Here is a 27,011-nt window from a genome sequence, read left to right as displayed (position 1 = left end):
CTGTTCAACTGGAAGTAAAGTCTAGGAACAACACCCATGTGCACTACAACAGAACTAACAACATTTCTTTACCAATAGTGTAACTAATTACAGCTTTGCCCCTATAATACTCCAAGGGTCGTGACAGAAGTTCCTAGTCCTTACCACATAAGTTCGCTACATTTGATTAGTATGAAATACTAATGATAAAGGATAGTGAGTCACATGCCATAAAGTATGAGATGCGAATGGTAAAACATGTGGGTGATCGCTAGTTGAACATTCACCGAATGTGACTTTAATAACAAATCACATGGATAAGATGATTAACGATTTGTTATTAGTTGCAATTGTGTGAGTGATCTTCTGATTTAAAGCAACATAGTTATCTTATATATTGGTGTTTGAGATTTGCTAGTGTATGTTGACTTACTCTATTCACGGGTGGGAATGTTCACTCAGTGACCTCTCTCAACTGATATATGAAGGCATGTGGTTGGCTAATAGGATCTATTACCTTAGGCTTGAGGTGAACGTCCTATGTGATCTTATGTTGGATTGTGGTAAGAGAATTCCTCGGCAAAGGCATGAATGATTGAAAAGTAGTTTTCAATGAGTCATTCAAATCACATCAAATAGGATCTATGGCATAGAATTGAGTTAGCAAGGTTAATGGATCTATGACTCTCACTCGATTGGGATGTTAGTAATGGAAGGATTGAATTGCATAGTAATCATCAATGAAATGGGTTCACTTGATATTGACTTCATTGTCATTTAAATTGCTTTGATATGTTGCTAGATGTCACTCAAGACCTTTAGGGTGCTTTGAAAATGTGGAGAGATTTTCTAAACAAATTGAAGAGTTTGATTAATGTCAAAGTAGTTTAACATTTCCTAATTGCTATTTGGCTTTGTGACAAAATAAGTTATGTTGAGTTTCTCATGTTCTTAAGTGCCATTAAGAGTTAATGGATAACCTATGTAAATTGAGGCATGGCTTATGGCATAAAAGATATCCATTAAGGGTTTGTTTGAATAAAATGAAAAATGGTTGACTATTTTTTAAGACTTGGAAAAACTATAGACTGCTTATGGAACACAGTCGATAGTTTCTGTTTGGTAGATTACAGAAATTAATCTGTAGTTAGTGGATTCTCCACTAACTCCTCATGTTGCTAGGTGTCAATTTGCCATGCTTCATGAATTATTAAGTGGAGTTTCATGTTTTGCCACTAAGTGAATATAATGGAAAAAAGGCTTTTCTTTCATGCTTATGCCTTGCTTATATATATACATACATAAGAAGGAATGAGAAGGGCTCTCCTCCTGGGCTCTCTCAGTTCTTCCTCTTTTGTTGATGCTCATGTGCTGAGCTTTTTACACTAAAGAACAGGTTGAATCAAGCTCACCATTCCCTTGGCGAATTTCTGCTAGCACAAGGAAGAGCCAAAGGGATTTGTTTGCTAGCCTGGTGTGGACAATCTTGAACCTCTTCATTTGAGGAGGAATTTGTCAAAGAGCAAACAACAAACTCAAAGGGCTGCATTTCAAGAGATAAACTGCATCCCTTCTTGAATTAATATTCAAAATGAATGCATATTGCATAAACACTAAGTCATATAGGATTAGGGTTTAATTTGCTGTACATCTATGCTTGTTTGCATGCTTTAAGAATCACACAAATCCCATATGTGGTTCCATCAACTCTACCCTATTATGAATTGTTGGAGGAAGTTAAGGAATTATAAAAGGCTCGGGTTACAGTTCAGTGTAATCAGAAAATCCAATCAGAAGGATAAGGTAGAATAAGGATAATTTAGTCATAAGTTATCTTAATTATTTTTGGTTTAAATCTGATAGCTAAGTTGTTGTAATCTACTCCTATAAAATAGGAGAATATCTAGGAGAAAAGTTAGGAGGTTTTCTAGCAGATTTTTTAGGACTTTTGTGTATAAATATCTTGCAGATCAATGAAAGTTTTAATGGTGGTTTTCCCTAATTCTTTTGCCTAGTTTCTTCATGGTATTAGAGCCACGTTCTTGTGGCATCTGATAGATAGTGTTCTATTCCAGATAGGATTCTTAAGCTCACGTAATGGCTGAGACTCCAACAACAAGCGAGACTTCAACCACCAATCCTCTTCCAATGAAGAACAATCCAATCACTCCAACAACCTTTGATAGTCATTCACTCCAAATTACTCTACACAAGCTGAATGGAACCAACTTCTGAGAGTGGTCCCAATTAGTTATGCTGGTAGTTCGAGGGAAGGGTAAAGTAGGCTATCTGACAGGAGATATTGCGAAGCCAAGCTCCGAGTTAGGAACTTATGCAGTATGGGAGGCTAAGAATGCTATTGTTATGGCTTGGCTAGTAAACTCTGTGGAACCTAAGATTGGAAGAACCTATTTATTTTGCAAGACAGCTAGTGAGATTTGGAAGGTTGTCAAAGAGATTTATTCAGATCTTGAAAACACTGCCCAATGTTTTCAAGTTCGGTCTATCATCTGAACCACAAAGCAAGGTAATAAGTCGGTTACTGAGTATTATAATACCTTAACTGAATTATGGCAGGAGATGGACCTTTTCTATGAGATTACGTGGGAGTGTCTTGCGGATGGAAGAAAGTATGACAAGATGGTGGAAAAGGAAAGAGTTTTTGACTTTTTACATGGTCTAAACCCATATTTAGATGAAAAGGAAGATTACTTGGTACTAAGCCCTTCCCATCTATGAGAGAAGTATTTGTTGAAGTAAGAAGAGAAGAGAGTAGGAAGAAAGTGATGTTGCCTACTTCTAGTCATTCAAACAACGAGATATTTATTCAGAATTCTGCCCTGAACATATCTCGAGGAAAGTTTCCTATCACAACTAAAGGAGAGATGCAAAAAGATAAGCACTGGTGTGACCACTGCAATAAACCCTATCATACTAGGGAAACCTGTTGGAAGATACATGGAAAGCCAACAAATTGAAAACTAGGAAATCAACATAAGGGAGGTCAATCCACGTACATGGTAGAAGCGGAAAAAGGGGATTCAACTACTGTTTCTCTAACAATAGATCAATTTGAGGCTCTACAACAGTTACTAAGCCAAACTAAGGTACATAAGGTGGTTGAAAGTGCAGACAACAATCCAGTGGTATCTTTGGCAAAATAAGGTAATCTAAGTCACTCTCTACTTTCTCAAAGGTTTCCTAGAAACTTTTGGATCATAGATAGTGGCGCATCATACCACGATAGGTTCTCTTAAAATTTTATCCAATTATGAACCTTGTGATCAAGGCATTGTTATGTTTATGGCTGATGGCACAACCTCCTTAGCCCAAGGGAGAGGAACAACTTACATAGCAGGCTTAACCTTAAAATCAGTACTTTATGTACCTGATTTAAGTTGCAACCTGCTATTAGTAAGTTAAATAACTAAAGAAAGGAATTGCTTAGTGATATTTTTTCCCTCTCACTATGTTTTTCAGGATATATCATTGGGAAAGATGATTGGCAAAGCTAAGGAGAAGGGAGGACTTTAGTAAATTTCAAGACTTGATCATCCTACAGAATTTAGGTTACCTATTCAATCCTCTTTAGGTACTGTTTCAGAATCTGAATTAATGTTGTGGCATCAACGATTAGGACACCCTAGCTTTGAGTGTTTTAGAGTTTTGTATCCTTCTCTTTCCAACAATAAAATTCAGAATTTCTATTGTGAACATTGTATCCTTGCAAAGCAAACCAAGAGTTCTCATCCTAATCATACCTATAAACCTTTAAAACCATTTCATTTGGTTCATAGTAACATTTGGGGACCAGCTAGGACTCCCAACCTAACAAACACACGATAGTTCATCACATTTATTAATGACCACATAAGAGTGTGCTAGGTGTTCCTAATGAAAGACAAATTTGAAACCTATCTTGTTTTCAAAAGGTTTCATCAAATGGTCAAAAATGTTTTTCAATCACCTATTCATATATTGAGATCTAATAATGGTCGAGAGTACTTCTCCAATGAATTCAATCAGTACCTAAATGAGCATGGCATTATTCACCAAAGCTCATGTCCCTACAATCCCCAACAAAATGGGATAGCTAAAAGAAAGAATTTGCCTCTTCTTGAGACAACAAGAGCTCTAATGTTCACTCAATCAATTCCAAATATCTATTGGGGAGAAGCTGTCCTTACAACAACCTATCTCATCAATAGATTCCCTTCAAAAATTCTAGAGTTTAAAAATCCCTTGAACGTGTTTCTTGAATCCTTTCCTCACCATACCAAGGTTCTAAAATCTCTTTCTCCTAAGATTTTTGGATGTACTATTTTTGTACACAAAAACCAACTTACTCAATCCAAATTGGACCCTAAAGCACTCATGTGCATATTTGTTGGTAACTTGCCTACTTAGCAAGGATATAAATGTTATAACCCCACTAATTGAAAATTCATTATCTCTTGTGATGTCTCTTTCATTGAGCATCAACTATTTTTTCAAGACAACCCTCTGTAGGGAAGTACCTCTAAAACAAAAGATGGTTGGAGTACAATCATATCTATACTTGATTATTCCTCTCCTACTCCACTCATTGATCCATTACCAACCCCTGTCCTTAATCCTGAAACTCTTTAGATCATTCATGAATTTAGTTCATATTCCATTCCTCTAGCCCTAAACCATCAAGGGGGAGAGAAAGAGAACACCAAGTCCAAATATAAACCACCACTAATGGTTTATTCAAGAAGGCCTCGTGATCCTTAGCCAACTAAATCATCTAATCCGGAGATAAGTCCAGAAAATGTGGCTGCAAAAGATACTGAGGTACATAATAGATTTGAAGATGATCTAGGTATTCAATTGCTCTAAGGAAAGTGACGTAGTGTGTAGCGCGAGTGTGAAGAAAACATACTAAAATAAACCCTTGAAATAACAAACTTCAATGGCCGAAGCTTGACTTTCAAGAAGACGCAAAAACAAGACTGTTTTGCTAAGAAAACTCAAATAGGTTGCTGAAATTTGTATTGATAAAATTTGATTACAAACTCTAGATCCTAGGCATATTTATAGTATTTGGCTAATCTAAATCCATCTAACATTTGTAAACAAAATGCAACTAAAATCATAATAGAAATAAATCCCAAGTAAAAGTTAGCTATAATCCTAATAAAAATAAAACCTTAATCAAACATAAAGTAGAATCCTAGATCAAGTAGAATCATGAGGAAGAATCCTAAATCAAGTAGAAACATGAAGTAGAATCCCAAATCAAGTAGAATTCTAAAAATTAAGAAATATTAAAATATTGTTTTGGCGCTACTATTCCGGTGATACTGTTTCGGTTTGGTAGGGTCAGCCTTGGGCCGAGTCTTGATTGGTGATCGCATCATTAACCTCCACTTAAGAAAAAATTCGACCTCGAATTTTGATCCGGGTAGGACAAATCCACGTTCGGCAAGTACAAAGAGAGATTAACCACATTGAATGTTTAGAAATACCCATATGATTAGGCAAATCCACAACATAAGCATTGTCATTGGTCTTCTTTGGAATCTTGTAAGGACCATACTTTTTTGGCTTGAACTTGTTCTGTTTTCCTGTTGGAATCCGTTCCTTCTTCAAGAATATCATGACTTCAGCTCCAACCTCAAATACCTTGTACTTTCTATGCTCGTCAGTTGTCGTCTTGTACTTCTTATTTGTGCAACTTTTGCTTGACATCTTCCTGAACCGCTTGAACTTTTCTGCTAAGGGAACATGAGCAAAGACATTCCTTCCTTTTCTGCATTGGCATGGGTCCAGCCATTGCCATGTTTGTTGCCCTCTACCTCCACTGTATTATTACTGTTAGATTGAGGATGTTGAACATTCCATCTTGAACGCTTCTCTAATTTGGTAGATCTTATCACATGTCCTTCTCCTCTCATTAGCTTTCTTGATTTTGACTCCTCATCAGCTTTTGAATTCATTTATAGATTTTTCTTGTCTGAAGAAGCATTCTTTTGCAACTGTTTCGAATAAAGGCTTCTTCCATGACCACTAGCAGTCTCCCCATCACTTAAAATATTGATGCTTGAATCCTCCTTTGGTCTAAACACTTGATCAGCTATAGCAGCAGGTGTTACAACATTCTTAGTTTCGGAATCTAATTTCAGATTAATATCAAAAGTAGTTGCACTACCCGAGTTAACTAGCCTGGGAGATCCAACACCCCTATCCACAATGAGACCCATGCGACCATCTTGCTTTTGCAATCGCGAAGGTGAATATATTTCTATTGCCTTTGATTCAACTATGCCAGAGCTTGAATAAACTGTAGAAGGATTTGCTACCATGACCTCCATCTCCTTTATAGTCTCAAGCCGATCAGAAAAAACGCCACCATCCTTGGGTTGCGAAGCAATGCCTGAGCCCTCGGGACTAGAAAATACCCCAGTATGAGGCAATAACCTTGGAGTTTCTGTCATGTTAGCAACATAAATTAGACATGAGTTTGCAAACGTTGAGGTTGCTGGGACAACATAATCTTCAAAATCAAGCTCCAAACTCATCGAAAAGCCATTCTTTAGTTTATACTCATCGTTTCCCCAATGGTTGTGTTGCTGTACATTCCTCCTAACCCCTTTACCACTAGGGTTGGCTATCATACAACCAAGATCATCCTCATCGTCGCTATCATCCATCATTGGTCTTCTAGGATTAATGAGGACAAGATTAATGATTGGTCTTCCCGGTTTAACATAGCCAGCTTGATTCATGCCATTAGTTCGGTTCTGATTATCCTTAACTCGTTGTAAAACACCCAATTGGTTTCAGATTTGCACCAATTGCTGCTCTATTATACGAGTTATTTCCCATTGTTCTTCGATTGCTCTCCAAATCGCGGGCAGCCCCCGATCATTGTCATGAGGATGGTTGCTACTGTTACTTTCAAGATTGGCCATTTGATTGGTTGATGAACCGCTTTGATACCACCTGTCGCAGCGTGTAGCGTGAGTGTGAAGAAAACACACCAAAATAAACCCTTGAAATAACAAACTTCAATGGTCGAAGCTTGGTTTTCAAGAAGACACAAAAACAAGACTGTTTTGCTAAGAAAACCCAAATAGGTTGCTGAAATTTGTATTGATAAAACTCAATTACAAAGTCTAGATCCTAGGCATATTTATAGTATTTGGCTAATCCAAATCCATCTAATATTTGTAAACAAAATCCAACTAAAATCCTAATAGAAATAAATCCTAAGTAAAAGTTAACTAGAATCCTAATAATAATAAAACCCTAATCAAACATGAAGTAGTATCCTAAATCAAGTAGAAATATGAAATAAAATCCTAAATCAAGTAGAATCATGAAGTAAAATCCTAAATCAAGTAGAAACATGAAGTAGAATCTTAAATCAAGTAAAATTCTAAAACTTAAGAAGTATTAAAATATTGTTCCGGTGCTACTATTCTGGTGATACTGTTTCGGTTTGGTCGGGTCGGCCTTGGGTCGATTCTTGATTGGTGACCGCATCAGAAAAGGGTAAGATCCTGTACAAAACATCCCATCTCAAATTATTTCGGATACTCAAAATTATCTCCTTTATACAGAGCATTTACTACCAGTCTTGAAAGTGTGGCTATTCCTAGAGATATTTATCAGGCATTACAAGATGAAAAATGGAAAGCAACAGTCATGGAGGAGATGGAAAGCTTTGGAAAAGAATGATACATGGGAAGTTATGGAGATACCAGTGGGAAAGAAAGCTATAGGCAGTAAGTGGGTGTTCACTATGAAGTGCAAATCTGATGGGAGTATTACAGGTACACAAGGCAAGACTTGTAGCTCAAAGATTCACTCAAACTCAGGGCTTGGACTATGAGGAAACATTTGCTCCAGTGGCTAAACTAAATTCCATCTGAGTTTTGTTATCATTGGCAGTAAACCTAGACTGGAGACTACATCAATTGGATGTTAAGAATGCTTTCTTAAATGGAGAGCTAGAAGAGAAAATCTATATGAGAATACCACTGGGTTTTGAGAAAAATGACACAAGAGGAAAAGTATGCAAGCTAAAGAAATCGCTATACGGTCTTAAACAATCTCCTAAAACTTGGTTTAAGAGGTTTAGTGACACCCTACGTGAGCTTGGATACAAGCAAGGGCAGACAGATCCCACTCTTTTCACAAAGATTGAAAAAGATGGAAGGAGAACAATCCTGATAGTTTATGTAGATGATATCATTATCACGGGAGACAACAACCAAGAGATTGAGAAATTAAAGCATCAACTGAGACAAGCATTTAAGGTAAAAGAGTTAGGAGAATTAAGATACTTCCTTGGATTGGAAGTGGCAAGAAGCAATGAAAGCATCTTCATATCTCAAAGGAAATACATCATAGATTTGCCTCACACAAGGCCAGGTATCTCAAAGGAAATAGACAAACTAGGGTGTAAACTAGCAAGTACTCTCCTAGAGCCAAATTGGAAGATAAAGAAGAGAAAGAAGAATATCAGGTTGACAAAGGGAGATATCAACGTTTAGTAGGAAAGCTTATTTATTTGTCTCACACAAGGCCAGGTATTGCCTATGCTGTGAGCATCATCAGCCAATTCATGCATCTACCAACTAAAAGACATCTTGAAGCAGCTTACCATATTCTTAGGTATCTCAGAGGCACACCTGGAAAATGGTTGTTGTTCAAGAAAGTCAAGATAGAGGAATTATTGGCTTTGCAGATTCTGATTGGGCAGGTTCCATTGAGGATAGTAGATCCACATCAGGGTATTGTATCAAGCTGTGGGGAAATTTAGTGACTTAGAGGAGCAAGAAATAAGAAGTTGTTGCTCGTAGCAGTGCTGAACCTGAATATCGAACCATTGCTCAAGGGATTTGTGAGATAATATGGATAGAAAGACTGGTGAAAGATCTCTCTATGCCTATAACATCTCTTAAACTACTCTATAGTGATAGGAAATCAGCTATTAACATTGTAAACAACCTAGTGCAGCATGACCGGATGAAGTATGTTAGAATTGACAAGCATTTCGTCAAGCAAGAGATGGAAGAAGGAGACATAAGACTCACTTATGTTCTTACTGAAGATCAAGGAGCAGATATCCTAACTAAATCCATGCAAAAACAAGGTTTTGAATCTCTTAGAAGCAAGCTGGGAATGATTGGCATCTATTCCTCAGCTTGAGGGGAGTGTTGGAGGAAGTTGAGGAATTATAGAAGGCTTAGGATTATAGTTCAGTATAATTAGAAAGTTCAATCAGAAGGATAAGGTAGAATAAGGATAATCTAGTCATAAGTTATCCTAATTATTGTTGGTTTAAAACTAATAGCTAAGTTATTGTAATCTACTCTATAAAATAGGAGAATATCTAGGAGAAAAGTTAGGAGGTTTTCTAGCAGATTTTTTAGGACTTCTGTGTATAAATATCTTGCAGATCAATGAAAGTTTTAATGGTGGTTTTCCCTAATTCTTCTACCTAGTTCCTTCATGAATAATCTCATTTCTAATTTTATCGTTTATTATATGGCCTCACATCTATCTGAGCATCTGATAGATTACTAAAGATAATCTACCTTGATTTACTATAAAATGAAGAGAATTACACTGAAAAAAATAGGAAAATGGACTTTTGAGAGGTCCAATCTCTCCCAATATCTTCCTTCCTTCCGAATGCCTTCTCTATTCTACTCTCTTCCTTATTTATATGTTGCTCCAGCTATGCTCCTCTAACAGAATCTGTTGTGCGCACATGCCACCTGCCTGCTCTCCCCATAATGCCCCTTTAACCATTTTTGTTTCTTTCCTCCTCTCCCTTATCCCTATTTTGCCCCTGCTTCTTCCGTCTACGGTAACGGAACTGTATGGGTCTTACGGGTCTTTTATCAGCATCCTTATCTCCTTTATGCTCATTTTGCACATCTTAGTGCTTTGCTACCCAACTTACTGTGCCATATAATGATGTTGGTATTATAGCTATCATTTAAAATTTTCATTTCATTGTTACAAAATCTATCACATAGAATGCTAAATGCACTTTTCCATTTTAAACCATCTTACCTTAATTCTATGGCTAACATCCTCGTTAATCTTTCCATCTTTTGTCGATGATTAATTCAAGATATCTTAACTAATCTTTTCTTGAGATACCTTGATCTTTAAGATTTCCCATAACATCATCTAGGCTTGTATTTTTGCTTAACTTAAATTTTATATATTCACTTTTCACTTTGCTTAACTTAAAACCTTATCAAGTATTTCTCTAGTTCTCAAGCTTAGTATTCATGCATACATCAAGGCACCTTTGCTAGGATATGTTTAGTTAGTTCATCTACTACTAGGTTAGTGATGCGGTCACCAATCAAGAAGTATTAAAATAACATTATGGCACTACTATTTTGGTGATACTGTTCCGGTTTGGTTGGGTCGGCCTTGGGCCGAGTCTTGATTGGTGACTGCAGATTCACAACTCACGTTGAGCTCTCTCTAGCTATCTCATGAGCACATTGCTACTAAGCTTCAATTCATGATCCATATGATTAAGTTTAACTTGTGCGTACACAAGTATTCGCTCAAATTCCAACAGCTCCCACTCGCACATGGTAAACTTGAACCAATCTTCACTAACACATCAAGAACACATAAAAGCAAATGCAGATTCATACAAGGCATATGGGCCGTGACCCTTTGACGAAAGTTGAGTTTTTCTTACTATGCAACTGTTAAGTTAGACATAACAGATTTTCTCAAATCGATGTGACCTACCTACCTAAATAGATAGTCGTCAAAATGACTCCCACTGTCATTAGCATTAATGGTTATAACCATTAAGTTTGCCTAATACCTAAGACTTGTTGTTACGCATGTTTGGCTACTTTCAATCCCTTTTGTGAGTTGAAACTAATTCAAACTCATGAACTGTACCAAAGAACGAGTACTCATGCTTTAAATCGCTATGTAGTGGAGGCTTGTTTCCCTAAGAAACATATGTTCTGGATCGATTCCACATATAAGTGATAGCGTATTCAAACAAAGTCTTTCCTTTTGAACTCACTATCTTACAACTATGAGGTATTTAATTGCCCAACAAAGAAACCAACAGCAAGGAGTGATAATCACATGTCTTATAGCTGAAAGGCAAAATGAAGATTTATGGCATTCAAGATTAGGGCATGTAGGAGAATCAAGAATGAAAAGGTTAGCCAAAGAAGGCTTACTTGGTTCTTTGAGAAATGTATCTCTTTCTACATGTGAATATTGCCTTGCTGGAAAGATGAGTAGGAAACCATTTGGGAAAGGGTCCCGAGTTCAGTTTCCATTAGCTCTAGTACATTCTGACATATGTGGTCCCTTGAATGTGATATCTAGACAAGGGTTTAGATATTTCCTCACATTCACTGATGACTATACTCGTTATACACATGTGTACTTGTTAAAGTTTAAAGGTGAAGCAATGAGTTGCTTCTTGGCATATGTGCAATTGGTTGAGAATCAACTTAATACTACGATCAAATGTCTAAGGTAGATTTATCTATCTTGGAGTTTTCAAAGTAAGATTTCTATTCCGCTATTTTTCTATAAGAAATCTTTCAGTGGTATCAGAGCCAAGAATCAGCCAAATTCGCCCACTTAAATCATGTCTAGTGGAATTCTACCAAGTGTACTCCCACTCAAAGAAATGGTATCGTTCAACTTGGAGCGTATGTCAAGATTTGAATTATAAATACCGTGCAAACGCTGACCAAAACACACATATTTTGGCTGAACTTCTTTAGGAAGTCCTGTCTGGTTCATAGGTCCTGCCTTTCAACTATGCGGTCACCAATCAAGACTCGGCCCAAGGCCGACCCAACCAAATCGAAACAGTATCACCAAAATAGTAGTGCCATAATGTTATTTTAATACTTCTCAGGTTTTAGAATTCTACTTGATTTATGATTCTATTTTATATTTCTACTTGATTTAGGATTCTATTTCATGTTTCTACTTGATTTAGGATTCTACTTCATGTTTGATTAGGATTTTATTTTTATTAGGATTCTAGTTAACTTTTATTTATGATTTATTTTTATTATGATTCTAGTTGGATTTTGTTTTCCAAATATTAAATGGATTTGGATTAGTCAAATACTATAAATATGCCTAGGATCTAGAGTTTGTAATCAAGTTTTTCTTAATCAAATTTCTGCAACCTATTTGGGTTTTCTTAGCAAAACAGTCTTGTTTTTGCGTTTTCTTGAAAGCCAAGCTTTGACCATTGAAGTTTGCTCTTTCAAGGGTTTATTTTGGTGTGTTTTTTCATACACGCGTTACACGCTACGTCAGGTGGTATCAAAGCGGTTAATCAACCAAACAGATGGCCAATCTTGAAGGTAACGGTAGCAACCAGCCTCATGACGGTGATCAGGGGTTGTTCGCAGTTTGGCGAGTAATCGAAGAACAGCGGGAAGTAACTCGTACTATCCAACAACGATTGGAGCAACATAGCAACCAATTGGGCACCTTACTACGAGTTGATGATGACAGGAACCTGAATAATGGGGTGAATCAAGCCGGAGCAGGAAGACCACCCATTAATCATGTCCTTGTTAATCCTAGAAGACCAGTGATTGAAGATAGCGATGAAGAGGATGATTTTGGTCGAGCAATAGCTAACCTTGGTGGTAGAGGGGTTAGGAGGAATGCGCATCAGCACAACCACTGGGGCAACGATGAGTATAAACTAAAAGTTGATATTCCTACCTTTAGTGGAGATCTTGATATTGAGGGGTTCTTGGATTGGATCACTGAGGTTGATCGGTTTTTCGAATACATGGAGATCCCAGATGAACGACAAGTAAAGTTAGTGGCTTACAGGTTGAAGGGCAGTGCATCTGTTTGGTGACAGCCAGTTCAGACATGGAGACGAATGAAGCAACTGTTAAGAGGTAGGTTTTTGCCCCCTGACTATGAACAATATATGTTTGAAGCTTATCAAAGATGTGCACAAGGAATGAAGAGTGTGAATGAATATACCTCTGAGTTTTTACGATTGGCGGAGAGAAACCAATTGTTAGAAAGTGATAATCAACAAGCAGCTCGTTACTTGAATGGATTGAAGCCTGCTATTCGTGATAAAATTGGGGTTCTGATGGTTCTGAGTGTGCAAGAAGCAAGGAACTTAGCTTTAAAGGCTGAGTTAATGTTGAGTGAGAGATCTCGTAATGACAACTATTGTCGGTATAGTGGGAATGAAAATAAACAACCAGCTTTTGATAAAGGCAAGTCGGTTCAAGGAGCGCAACCCTCCAATCCACCCCATACAGTCAACCCTAATAAGGCTACAATGGGGGGAAAACATTCGAGGTACTACTTCTAATCTTCCAAAATCCCTTAATCCTTATGCAAAGCCTATTCTTTTAAAATGTTTCAAGTGCAATGAGGTTGGGCATCGATCTAGTGATTGTCCAAGGAGGAAAACAGTTAACATTGTAGAAAAGGAAGATGTTGCTGAAGAGGAAGTATATTGCGGGCCTGATAGGGAGGATGACGAAGAAGATTATGGATATGGGCAATATACCTGTGTAGTGAGGAAGTTAATGCTATCTCAAAAGAATGAAGATACTACTCAACGGCATAAGCTTTTTCGCACGAGGTGTACGGTGAAAGGAAAAATCTTTGAGTTGATTATTGATAGTGGAAGTCGGGAGAACATCATAGGAAGAGACGTGGTGGCAAAGATGCAGTTAACTCCTGAAAAACATCCAAGCCCTTACATGATTGGATGGATCAAAGAAGTTGGTGGCATACATGTGGATGAACGTTGCAGGGTGCCTTTCTCTATTGGTAAGTACTTTGATGAAGTCTATTGTGATATTGTTGATATGGATGCTTGCCATATTTTATTTGGGAGGCCTTGGCAATTTGATGTGGATGCTAAGCACTCGGGTAGGAAGAACACATATCAGCTTGAGAAAGAAGGTGTGCGTTATACTTTGTTACCCATAGTGGAAAAGAATCAAACCAAAGCTTCTAAAGTGGAGCTTGATTTCGAAGATTATGTTGTCCTAGCAACCTCAATGTTTGCAAACTCAGGTTTGATTTATGCTGCTAACATGTTACATGACAGAAACTCCAAGGTTATTGACTCATACTGGGGTATTTTCCAGTCCCGATGGCTCAAGCATTGCCTCGCAACCCAAGGATGGTGGTGTTTCTTCTTATCGACTTGCGACTGTAAAGGAGATGGAGGTCATGGTAGCAAATCCTTCTACAGTTTATTCAAGCTCTGGCATGGTTGAATCTTAGGCAATAAGAACATATTCACCTTTGCAATTGCAAAAGCAAGATGGAATGTCTAAGAAGGGGAGGAATGTCTTTGCTCATGTTCCCTTAGCAAAAAAGTTCAAGCGGTTTAGGAAAATGTCAAGCAACGGTTGCACAAATAAGAAGTACAAGGCGACATCTGACAAGCATAGGAAGCACAAGTTGTTTGAGGTTGAAGATGAAGTCATGATATTCTTGAAGAAGGAACGGATTCCAGCAGGAAAGCAAAACAAGTTCAAATCAAAGAAATATGGTCATTACAAGATTATGAAGAAGACCAATGATAATGCTTATGTTGTGGATTTGCCTAATCATATGGGTATTTCCAAACATTCAATGTGGCTAATCTCTCTTCGTACTTACCGGATGTGGATTTGTCCAAACAGAATCAAAATTCGAGGTCGAATTTTTTCTCAAGTGAAGGTGAATGATGCGGTCACCAATTAAGACTCGGCCCAAGGCCGACCCAACCAAACTGGAACAGTATCACCAAAATAGTAGTGCCATTATGTTATTTTAATACTTCTTAGGTTTTAGAATTCTACTTGATTTAGGATTCTACTTTATATTTCTACTTGATTTAGGATTCTATTTCATGTTTCTACTTGATTTAGGATTCTACTTCATGTTTGATTAGGATTTTATTTTTATTAGGATTCTAGTTAACTTTTATTTATGATTTATTTCTATTATGATTCTAGTTGGATTTTGTTTTCCAAATATTAGATGGATTTGGATTAGCTAAATACTATAAATATGCCTAGGATCTAGAGTTTGTAATCAAGTTTTTCTTAATCAAATTTCAGCAACCTATTTGAGTTTTTTTAGTAAAACAGTCTTGTTTTTGCGTTTTCTTGAAAGCCAAGCTTTGGCCATTGAAGTTTGCTCTTTCAAGGGTTTATTTTGGTGTGTTTTTTCACACGCGCTACACGTTGCGTCAGTTAGAGATAAGGGCTTAATGTAGATCCTTAATGTAATCCAATTGTAATTGGAAAAGTCTTAGTATATCCTCCACATGTTTTGACTCATGTTTTTATGCCATGATACATAGGGGTGTGCAATCGGTTATAACCGAACCGAACCGCCCAAAAATTACTAACCGAACTGAATTGAATTATCCCTAATAACCGAACCGAACCGACCGATAATCCTAGTATAACCGAACTAACCAAAACCGAAATAACCGAACAATAAAATGCAATAACCGAACCGAACCGACAATAGCAGAGAGTTCCCAATCCCCAATCTGAACCGATAATCCTAGTATAACCCTAGTATAACTGAACATGAAATCAAAACGATTTTCTAGTCCCCAATCAGAATTTCCAAAACAAATGAACAAGAATCAGAGATAGCCAGAGTTTCCCAATCGAAATTTTCCAAAACAAGTGAACAAGAATCACTGAATCAGAAAGAAATATGTAGCGCTTGGGAAGAAAAAGGGCCTGGTCAACGAGCTTCAAAGTGCATGTCGTCGATTGCCCCTCCGCCACTTCGGTAGTCGCCGCCATGGCCCAGATCTTGGAATAGCCCTCGTCCATTGTCCAAGCACAAGGAAAAGAAGAAATGAAGGCGAGGGATGGTGGGGTGAGGGTTAGGGTTCGATTTGGTCGGGTGTGGGTTTCGTGTTTTGGGGCCGCCGAAATCGATCTCGCAGTCTCGCTTGCGAGTGGGAGGGTCGTGGGAGAGAGAGAGAGAGAGAGAGAGGGAGAGTGAGAGTGAGAGAGAGAAGGGGGGTGCAGTTTCAGCAACATTCGTAGGCGAGGGTGGGGGGAGATAGAGAGAAAGAGAGAGAGAGAGAACTCAGAGAGAGGGGGGGGGGGAGTGTGAGTGTCGCGGGTCGGGTGGGTTCCGTGTTTGGGGGGGGGGGGCGGTTATGCTGATTTGCTCAACCGATTAGTTCGATTAACCGAATGACCGAAAATTGGAAATATTGCTAACCGAACCGAACCATCTCATAAAAAAACTGAATCGAATTAATCGAACTAAATTATTTCATCAAAAAAACCAAACTGAACCGACCAATTTGGTGGGTTCAGTTCGGTTTATCCGAACTTCTGCTCACCCCTAATGATACATCTTTTTAATTACTTGGACACAAGCAATTTTGAATTCTCTAAGACCCTTCGTAAGACTTTTATTGGAAACTTTGTCATAAGCTTTTCCCAAATATATAAATACCATATTTAAATCCTTGCATTTATTTCTATATCTTCTCATTAGACGCCTTAGCAAGTATATAGCTTCTAATGTTGACCTATCAAACATGAATTCTAAATTACTTGCACACAAGCAATTTAGAATTCTCTAAGACCCTTTGTAAGACTTTTATAGGAAACTTTGTCATAAGCTTTTCCTAAATATATAAATACCATATCTAAATCCTTGCATTTATCTCTATATCTTCTCATTAGACGCCTTAGCAAGTATATAGCTTCTAATGTTGACCTATCAAACATGAATTCATATTGGCTTTTATACACTTTGGTTTTTGTCTTAATCATTTATGTCAGTCACTCTCTCCCAAAGTTTCATAGTGTGGCTAATTAGATTGATTCCTCTATGATTTTTACAACTTTGAACATCTCTTTATTCTTATAAGTAGGCACGAAATTACTCTTTGTCACTCGTTTGACACCCTTTTTTGATTTAAGGATCACATTACACAATTTTGTTAATTGAGAAATGCCATCTTCTCCCATGCATTTTCATTCTTCTACTGTGATATTATTTGGTTCAGTTGCTTTACTATTCTTTATCTTTTTCAATGCTTGCTTTATTTGGTTTGGAAATATGCATCTATAGAACATTTAATTCCTCTCTTGGATAACTTTAAGAATACACCTTTAGTCATAGGCGAAAGGCACTGTGACATTATATTGCTTGAGGCATTACGTGCCCAAAAAAGAGCTCGTTTGAGTAAAGCAAGGTGCCAAATTGACAAAAAATTAATAACCTTATTTGGTGTGGAAAAAGATAAACAGATAATGTTGTAAGACTTAAAAAATACTCCCAAATACAAATTCTATTAATAAAATGAAAAAAATAATTGTGGGATCTTGCAAAAGTTGAATAATGTTCAAACAAGCATTTTTGGGATTTTGAAAATATATATATTTCCAAGCTAGATATGTTTATCTACTTAATGAAACAAATTCTAAAGCCATTTGTTGTAACAGTAGTGTCAATACTAAAAAATGTAATATATTATGAAGCAAATAAAGAATGAATAGACACTAAGTAATTGTGCAATATAATAACCATCAATTGCTCAATTATAAGCTCAACTGCATTAGTATGTCGAGAGAAATAGATAGGGCGACCATCAAAGGGATTGCCAACCACCTTCTCATGTGTCGTTGAAGAGGAGCAACCTTGAAGGTTAACTATGTGCCATCATGCAATATGGGTTCATCGACAAGTGACTTCTCTCGCTAGAACCCCTCCTTACCAAAACCCCTCTATAGGTGAGAGCTTTGTCCAATCTTGAGTCTTTTCCCCAACTTGCCTTCTTGTGATCTATGTCATGCTGACCTTTCCAGGTACAAAAGAAGAGAAAGGGAAGAAATTGGGAAGACAACTTATAGTGATCAATATTGGCTCAACAATGATTTTCATTCTTACACATTTTACTTATATTCTCCTATTTGTTTTGTCTTGTAAGTTGCTCTTTGTATAACTCTTTTGATTTTTAGGGCCAATTCTTCTTTATCTTCTTTGTATGTCTAGGCAAGTGTCTTTGACGCTTGTCACCTCATTTGAGGTTCTTGCTTGGGCATCGCCTAGTTAAAGTCGCTCAACCTAGAGGTAGACAAGGTGCTTCCATTGAACCTAGAGGGAGCTTGAGTTGCTAGGCGAGCGAGGCATTTTCCTTTCACTACACATCTCTTTTCCATCTTTCTTTGATTGCCCTCTCATTTATTAGTCTTTTTTTTTTTTTTTTTTTGTCTTTTATGTCGTGTTTCCATGTACTAGTTGGTTTCACAATATCAATGATGGAACACAACTATGTCAATTATTTTCTTTTGCTGCTATCTCATGGAAGTTTTCTGTATGAAGATGATGTTGGAACTTTTATGCATCATTCCTTCACTAGAGGGTTACTTTAAGAAAGGCATCTGACGTAAAATTTTGCCATATTGTTCTTTTCCATAGATTTGTATTGTTAGTGTGACTTTGAAAAGTCAATTGACATTTTGAATGTTGTTCCTTAGTAATCCTAACTTGGTTAGAATATGGTGCAGTTTATGATGAATTTCACTTGGGTCAAATCCTTCTTGTTTTCTTTTCTTATATATATATATTTATGTATATATCTTAACCCATGTTTTGTGCCAAGTCATTGGTTAAACTGTCGTAAACTTTTGAGTTTGCTTTACTACCTGCCTTATTGGCCTTTTTTTTTAGGGGGTGGGTGGGGGGCGCAAAATATACATCTTTAGGTTTCTTCATTACAATATTTATGTGAAGTCTTGTAGCAACTCTCTTAGTTTTGAGTTTTTCTCCTTCTCCTTCTATTTATTTTTGGGAAAAGATAAAATTTTATTAAATTTAGATGAAGACAAGAACAACATATTCAGCAGAACATTATCCCTATACCTCCAAAAACACCCAGAAACCGTGATGAAGGAACCAAAACCACCACTACACAGAAACCAAAACTGCAACTGGTAATGAGTGTGCTGAAAATGATAATTTGCCTCCTGAAACTGAGACCAAATCATAGCCACCACTGTTAGAAATGCAATTGATCTCCACTCATAAGAAGCTGAGAACAGGAATATGGGAAAGAGGGATCCCATGCTTGAATCCAATAAAATAGATGTGTAATAGCCAGCCTGAACAAGTCAGCTGAAGGGAACCAAAATATCATTGAAAACCACTCTAATTCTTTCAAGTCACGAATGGTATTGTAGGACATTTTTCTTCTTTCTCTTCATTCCACCACCGAGACTGTTTTTGATTTCGGACATTTTCCATTGACTTTCCTAAAACTACTTTTGCTGTATTTCAAATAACAGTAGCCCTTTCAGTCCACATTTTGCTAGCTTTTTGTATAGTCCAATCTCTTCTTGTATACACTTTTTTCCTTGGAAAATAACCTTTTAGATACCACCATCTAATTTTTGGGCTTTGTTTTGTATCAATTTTTTTCTCCTCCATTTGTTGATATGGATGCCAATAACTTTACAATTCATACAATATAAGTGGTCTGCTTGTCCCATAAGAAAGTAGTCTATAGATAGTTGATAAGCCATTTCATATGTAATCAAGTGCTCTTCTTGTTTCTTAAACCTAGTTTGGTTGTGATGTTGTCATATGTTCTGGCAAAATCCAAAATGACTTTACCCCTTTATTTCATTCCCCAAATCCATAGCCTCCACGTACATCTCCCTGTCCATTCTCTTGAATCTCTTCTCACCCCATATGACCATTTAGGTCACCTCCAATAGTGATCTTCTATCCTCTAGGTATTTGATATGTTGACCCCTCTAAACCTTCCCAAAATTTTGTCATTTTCCCCTCTCCTAACCCAACTTGTGGTGCTTGCACTGACAATATTCATAATCCCTTCTCCTAGAACAACTTTAGCTCCAATAATTCTGTCCCATATTCCTTTCACACCTACCACCCCATCCTTTAAAGTCTTACATATAATGATGCCCGCTTTGTGCCCAAACTAAATGTCCTCTTGCTAACTGAGAGGAGAATAATCATGAAGAATGCCGTAGAAAGGATTGAAGGAGTCATTCTATTGACCTTGGAAATTTTTCCTAAAAATGGGATTACAAAGAATACTATTATAGGATAAATAAGACTTTTTCTTGATTTTGACTATAAGGATATTGGGAGATACCTCTCTTTGTCGATTATTATCCAAGCGTGCCTGTAAGAACTGTGCTTGGTAAACCTTTAACTTTATTTACCAGCCATGTGATCCTATCTTGTGTGAAGGTCATAAGGTCACTCTCAGATGGCCATGACAACACCAAATTCTATAGGTTTCATCTAAGTGTTGTTCTGAGTGGGACAAGCAATGACATTAATAAATGCTTTAAAACATACTCTCATTGAGTCCCTGGCCAAAAGTAGTGAATGCATGAAAACTGCTTTGTGAGAATGTCGCTAGTGCTTGGGTATGAGGCTAATGCGCTTTGTGTCTTGGGCCATATGTGGGGAATCCCCATATTCTACTTGGATGAGTGGATGGTCCACGTATAGTATTGTCTTAACTTTTTTATAGTTGGCATGTGGAAGTGCATTACCAAATTGATATCTTGTGGAACTGCCATGATCATGAGGTTGGGCCATATAAACATGATTTGATAGTTTGTTTTTCCAACTCATTAATTGATACCTCATAATGTTGCATGATTTACTTTGTGTCATGCACGCTTTAGAGTCATTCTTATAATAACTGCTAAAGAAAGTCTGATAAATGGTATGGTCTTGTTAGGTTGCCACTCACTTGAAAGTTATCAAACAAGTTTGTGTTATTTCAAAATTCGAATTGACACTTATCACAGTAAAATGATGCTTACTACTATTGCTGCCTTTTTTTTTTTTGAGCCTTTTCTTTTGAACTATATGGTATGTATAGTATTTTTATTGTGCCAAATTAAATATCTGATTGTGTAAATTGTTTATGTAGTTTGGAGTTCTAGTTTTTGACTATGTGAATACATTATGCAGATCAATTACATATTATCATTTGAAGAGATCACTTTGAAGTTTATTAGCATAAACGAACAGGTAATTCATCTTTTGTTTTTTGCTATAGAATATTTATCTGTATATTTTAGGTGTATGTTGTTTTTTAATGTGTGTAATTTTGCACTTAGTATAGGAGAACTCTGTTCAATTGATGGGTTTTAGACCATCATTTCTATGTAGAGTATAACTATTAATGCAACAGTAACAATCACAAACCCTTTCCCATCAGGTAGGATTGGTGAAGACTATAAATATTGATATGAGAGATAAAATTTTTCCTTTCTAATGATTTAAATTCTTATATGAGTTGGTTGATCAATAATTTGATATGGTATCAGGGTAGGCAAAAGGTCCTGTATTCATACCTCTCCACCAACCTAATATTTAGATAGTTGATTGGTCCAATTATGAAGGGAATTTCAGCCATGCATGAGGGCATGTGATGTGTTCAAACTTTACTATCAACTCAATATTTTAGATAGTTGCATGTGTTTGATCCAATTATGAAGGAATGTTTGGTCATGTGCGAGGGCATGTTGCAAGTGTAAATATTTACATAAATGATAAAGCTTCCCCTATTTCTTACAGTTTAAGGTTTTAGATGCATTGTTAGCCAATTATTTTAACGATTTTAGTCTTGCATAAATGTTGTGCCCCAATTTGGTGGCTTCTTTATATAATATACTTCACAAAACAAAAAAGAAAAAAAGAAAGAAAGTAATGTGTTTAAAATTATAAAGTTGACCAAGTTTAGGATTTATGAGTTTCTTATAGTTTGGTTGCATGGTTGTGAGCCCTTCACATTTTTAACATTGTTTCCTTTCTGATACCTGGATAAATTGTATTAATGCTATTATGAATCGCCATGCTTCTAATTTTCTAGATGGTGTCATCATGCCGTGTTATCTTCAGCCTGTTCAAGTATAATCAATTTTGGTAACGATAACATGTGATGAATTTTCATTTTTCCTACCTAATCGGCAGACAATTATATTGTGGAATATATTTTTCTGTTTAAATACTGATATATATGTTGAACCACTCAACACAATGCATAATCTGAACTGTTTTCTAATTAACATTATGCTTTACACTGTTTACTTTAGCTGAATATATACATTTGTAATTATCATTGTCTATTTGTTATCACAATGACAGCTGTTCCTTGTGTGCATCTGTCAATATCTTGAACACATTAAGTGCAAAGATTACACATATTGGTTAGTTCGTTCTCTGGTAGGACCAATGCTGCCCCTTGTGGTTGTGCGTAAATCCTTGTGGTTATGCATATCCTTGAACAAAACAACTCTAACCATCTTATTTGTTAGCTGGTTTGAAATTTCTATAAACTGACTCATTCTAGTGTTGTCTATTTGAAGTAATGAAGGAATTTGATATGTTTATTTTCACTGCCTATGCAATGCTAATACATTCATTTTTCTGTTCTTAAAAAGGCATGATACTGGGTATTCTGTCAAGGATTTCAAATTCTGATTGTTTCTGGATATTGTTTATTGGCTTTGCCTAGGTTATGTTTATGTTCCAGTCAATTCTAGTGGAAGGTTCTCATTAGTGTTGTCCTATGTTACATGGATTCTCCTTAATTAGTGAAATATCAGTGTCAGACAGCATTTGGGATAGTATATTGGATATGTTTCTGAAATGGTTTGGTTGGAAAAAAAAATTCTACGGAGCTATCAATAGAACCTGCATTCTATGCTCACCACTCAGTAGACATTTTTTATAAATTTCATTAAATAAATGAAAAATATTAAAGAATTTTAGTTTAGCCATAACTTCATGTCCATGGAGATATGATTAGACGACTATGATTAGACCCACCCCTGCAACTTCACCCGACACTGGAACCTGAGTCCGTGTTAGATAGCCATTGTCTGCTTTGATTCAATTTACTTTTTTTGTCCACGCATACATATCTCTTACAGGAGATTATCCTGCTCTTCTCACTTGGAAGTATATTTCTCTGCCTGCCTCATTGATTTCATCCTTTCATTATGTCTTCATTTATGTTGGTTGTAATATGTTTGTATCTCGTTAGAGTCATGTCATGAATTAAAATTTACTATTTAACACTCCCATTCTTTTAAATCTGACTTATCTTTATTTCATACTGGAATAAACATGACATGAGTTTTTTGACACGTGGTTTATGATTATATATGTGGTTTTTTGCTTCATGCAGGATCCTTTGAGGACCTTTTTGTTGCGGAAACTTGATAATCTTGCAAAAGATGACAAATGCCAAGTAACTATGATATCCACTTGGGCAACTGAATTATACCTGGACAAGGTTTTGCTTCTGCATAATTTAACCCTTGAATGAATAAGATAGCAGTCTTGTTTGTCTTCTGCTTTGGTTAATTTTGTATTTCTTAAACAAACTGGGTTTTGACATGATTTCCTCGCAGCAACTGTTGGTTGCTTTTGTCTACTTACATATTATCAGGGATGAGTCTGTTGGGAACTTTTTTTTTTTTTTTTTGATGAATTGTTGAGACCTTTTTCTTTGTTTATTTCTTCCTTCCCTTATAATCTTACAGTTGGTTGGCACCAATGAGGGAAGTTGCTTGCTTCCAGTTTCATCTATGTTATTTATCCATGGCAAAATGCTATACACTAACAATTATTCAAAATTATACTTGGTTCTGCATTATTTAATTAGGATTTTGTTTCTTGCATTGATCTGCCAACCAATTGCCTTGAACTGGGAGTTTATTTTACTTTATTTTTGTTGGGACCAAACTCTGGTCGAGTCATGGGGCAATTAGGAAGGATGCAAAATCAATGTTACCATAATTACAGACCACCCCATGGAACCATGATGGTGTGTCTGCACACATCTTAATGATGGTGCATCTGCACGCATCACAATATAGACTAATCCTGACTGAGAGGAAAGATGATGTCATGAACCTAGGGTTTAGCCTAGGATTGGAATGACAATCGGAAGGAGCTGATGAATAGAATCAAGAATAGAATACTTGAGAGGAAGAAATAGACAGAAATGGGGAAAGAATGTAGAGAGAAATGGGGGAGAGAAATAGAGAGAAAATGAGAGGGAGATTGTAGAGAATTGTAGAGAGAGAATTAGAAATTCATTTAATCAATTCAAGCATATTCATCTCTTCTTACAATGGGCCTTTTTATAGGCATAGGTAGCTCCTTAACTAATTTCTAATAGCACCCATGTGCTCCTAACAAACAACCAAATATCTCCTAACAAACTAATATAAGCCTATTACAATATTACCCCTTTATTATATCCCTATCACAATATTACCCTTCTAATCCTCCTAGGGACATGACAATTTCCCCCCATTTCAATGTTTCTTGTCCCCAAGAAACTTATTACCACCTAGCCGTTGCTTCTTTATTCAATGCCCATCTTCACCCAGTAGTTTCTTCTTTGCTTTTCCTTCTTCTTATCTTGTTTTTCCCTTTTCTTTTGCCTTCTCTTTTCTTTCTCCTCAGCAGCAACAACATTATGGCTTGCTACCACACCAATGGAAACATGAACGAGCAAAACATCAAGGGCCTCGATCCCTTCAACAAAGAAGTCCTTCCCTTTCTTCCTTTCATCTTGTTTCGCTTTATCCTTCTGGGTCCTCCATTGCTCCAGATGCGCCGTCAATCCTACAACCCCATCCTCCAACTCTTCGGGTTGCAATGTTAACTTTGCTTTGTCTTGTGTGCTCGTGCCAATGACATACATGTGGGATGTTCCAAGAAAGGTGTCTAGTGCAATTCTTTGTTCCTTCTCTTTGGACTCCTTATTTTGCTATTTCAGGAGATCAATGGCATCAGGAGTCTCAGCATTAGTGGCAGTGCTTGAGAGACTGCCAATTGATTGAGTGCCATCTTCCACTTTCTCCTCCCCAATCTTTTCTTCCATGTACTCCTCAACCTTCTCCATAGCCAAGACTAAGGGAGTAGTATGTTTAGACCCTTTCATATCTTCAGTAAGGGTCTCCTTCAGTGGAAATACTTTTACTTGCTAGTAGTTGGAGTACATTAAGGATTTACTTTTAGCAAGGCTGTCCTTCTTCAGCTGCTCCACTTTAAGGAATTTCTTCCTTGTTAAAACTCCTGCGATAATCATCAAAGTATTTAATGAGAAAGTTGTAATGATACTTCTTGATTTACATCACAAACTCCTGTAGCTTCTCATGGAACATACGACCAAATTCCGCACACTCTTCATGAATCCCACTGCTTGTTCCTTTGCCCCTTCGGCTAGACTCATTCTCAAACTTTTTTCCCCATGTTTGATTCTTCCGGTCAACTGAAAATGCAGCATTTTTCTACTACCATTGAGGATCTGATTGTCTGACGTGGGCACTGCTTCCCAAAACCTCCCTAGTAGGACACCCTATTGAAAATGCAGCCTTCTTTGGCTGCCATTGAGGCTCCATTCCAACTGAAAATGAAGAATTCTTCTGCTGCAATTGAGGCTCCAATGGTCTCCTAAGTGCACTGCTCCTCTTAGCCCATTTTTCACAATCAACATACTTTGAAGACCAAGGAGCTATATACATACTGCCCTTCTTCGCCTCTCCAATTCCAACAAAGTTAACAAGAATTCAAAGTCGAAATTACCCCGTGTTTACCTTACTAGCAGCCTAGAATTTGATTGGAATTATCACATACGGAATTCCTCCACTGATTCGCTGCCCAATCCCTTCTCCAGAGCCACAGACAAGTTGCCTTAATCCTTCTCAATCTGGGCCAGAACTGTTCGTCCACCTTCTACCACCCAATTAGTCTTGCAATCTTGGACTTTAGCCTCTTATAATTTGGCCAAGACCCCACAGAATTTAGCGGCAGTAAGAGGAATTGGAAGCTAGGCAGTGGTTGAGATCTGTTGCTAAGGAGCAATAGCCAAGATCGCCTGGGTTTGCTTGCCTCAATCACACACAACAACTTGGATCCAGCTACTAGGACAACTGTAATTTACACACTGCTGGAATTGAAGGCTAAGGATGTTCACAGAATTGGCCGAGGGTCACTCACCTGTGGCGCCTTCTAAGTTCGAACTGAGGGTGCTCGCTTGCTTGGAGATTAACACCTCCCAACACCTACCCACCTTCCAGATGTCCAGAGTCACTGGAACATCTCTTGAATCTGTTTCACCTTCCTTGTTTGTCTTCAAGATCCGATCGGAACTATTTGGTCTTGCTTGCCCACAACACCAAGTCGCTTGCACCCCCAGATTCGTTCGTGGACCTCGTTTAATGCCAAGAACACTATTGGCCTTGCTCGTCTCACCGTGCTGGACCCAATTGTGATTGCCCAGTTCTTGGTCAGAGGAATTCGGTTGGAATTCTCTGGGTCTGCCTCGTTTTCTTGCTCTAGAAAGAATTGCCCGCCACAATTCTACCTGGAGTCTTGCGGAATTTGGGCTGGGTTTTGATTGCTTCAAGCTCGCCCTTAAAAGTTGTCAGACGCACCTTCGGAACACTAGACCAAGTTGTTTCCCAAAGTCGGACAACAATTTCTGGTCGCTACTCCGCTTAGCCTTCAAGACTCAAGCTAAGAATTACTTACTCATTCAAGTTTGCCGGAATCACTGCAATTCACCGATCGACCTTTAATTGTCAGTACTTCGCTCGGTCTATCTTGCTACCGATATTGTTGGAGAACTTCTAGGAATCACAACTAAGGAACGTGGCTCCGCGTCAGATCTTAATAGGGTCGGAAAATGAACCCAAATCGTCCGAATTACTACTCGATTAATTCCACCGATAATTGAATCAAAATCACGCCCAAAGATTGACTGCTCTGATACCATTTGTCATTGACCTAGGGCTTAGCCTAGGATTGGAATGATAATCGAAAGGAGCTGATTAATAGAATCAAGAACAAAATACTTGAGAGGAAGAAATACACAGAAATGGGGAAAGAATGTAGGGAGAAATGGGGGAGAGAAATAGAGAGAAAATGAGAGGGAGATTGTAGAGAATTGTGGATAGAGAATTAGAAATTTATTTAATCAATTT

The 27,011-nt window shown here is 37.3% G+C and overlaps 1 protein-coding gene across 5 annotated transcripts in view; it reads left to right on the top strand.

The window, feature by feature from the left end:
• The window catches only part of LOC127806050 (vacuolar sorting protein 18), a 105,019-nt gene that overhangs the window by 22,990 nt on the left and 55,018 nt on the right, over window positions 1–27,011 (top strand). For all 5 annotated transcript variants that reach the window (XM_052343025.1, XM_052343026.1, XM_052343028.1 and 2 more), the window contains 2 exons: window positions 20,974–21,033; window positions 23,198–23,305. In XM_052343025.1, coding sequence (XP_052198985.1) covers window positions 20,974–21,033; window positions 23,198–23,305 — 168 coding nt within the window. The remainder of the gene's footprint in view (window positions 1–20,973; window positions 21,034–23,197; window positions 23,306–27,011) is intronic.

The sequence above is a fragment of the Diospyros lotus genome, chromosome 7 (genome assembly GCF_014633365.1).
Source record: "Diospyros lotus cultivar Yz01 chromosome 7, ASM1463336v1, whole genome shotgun sequence".
NCBI classification, from domain to species: Eukaryota; Viridiplantae; Streptophyta; class Magnoliopsida; order Ericales; family Ebenaceae; genus Diospyros; species Diospyros lotus.
The sequence above is the reverse complement of the archived record's forward strand: the minus strand, read 5'-3'. Positions and strand labels throughout refer to the sequence as shown.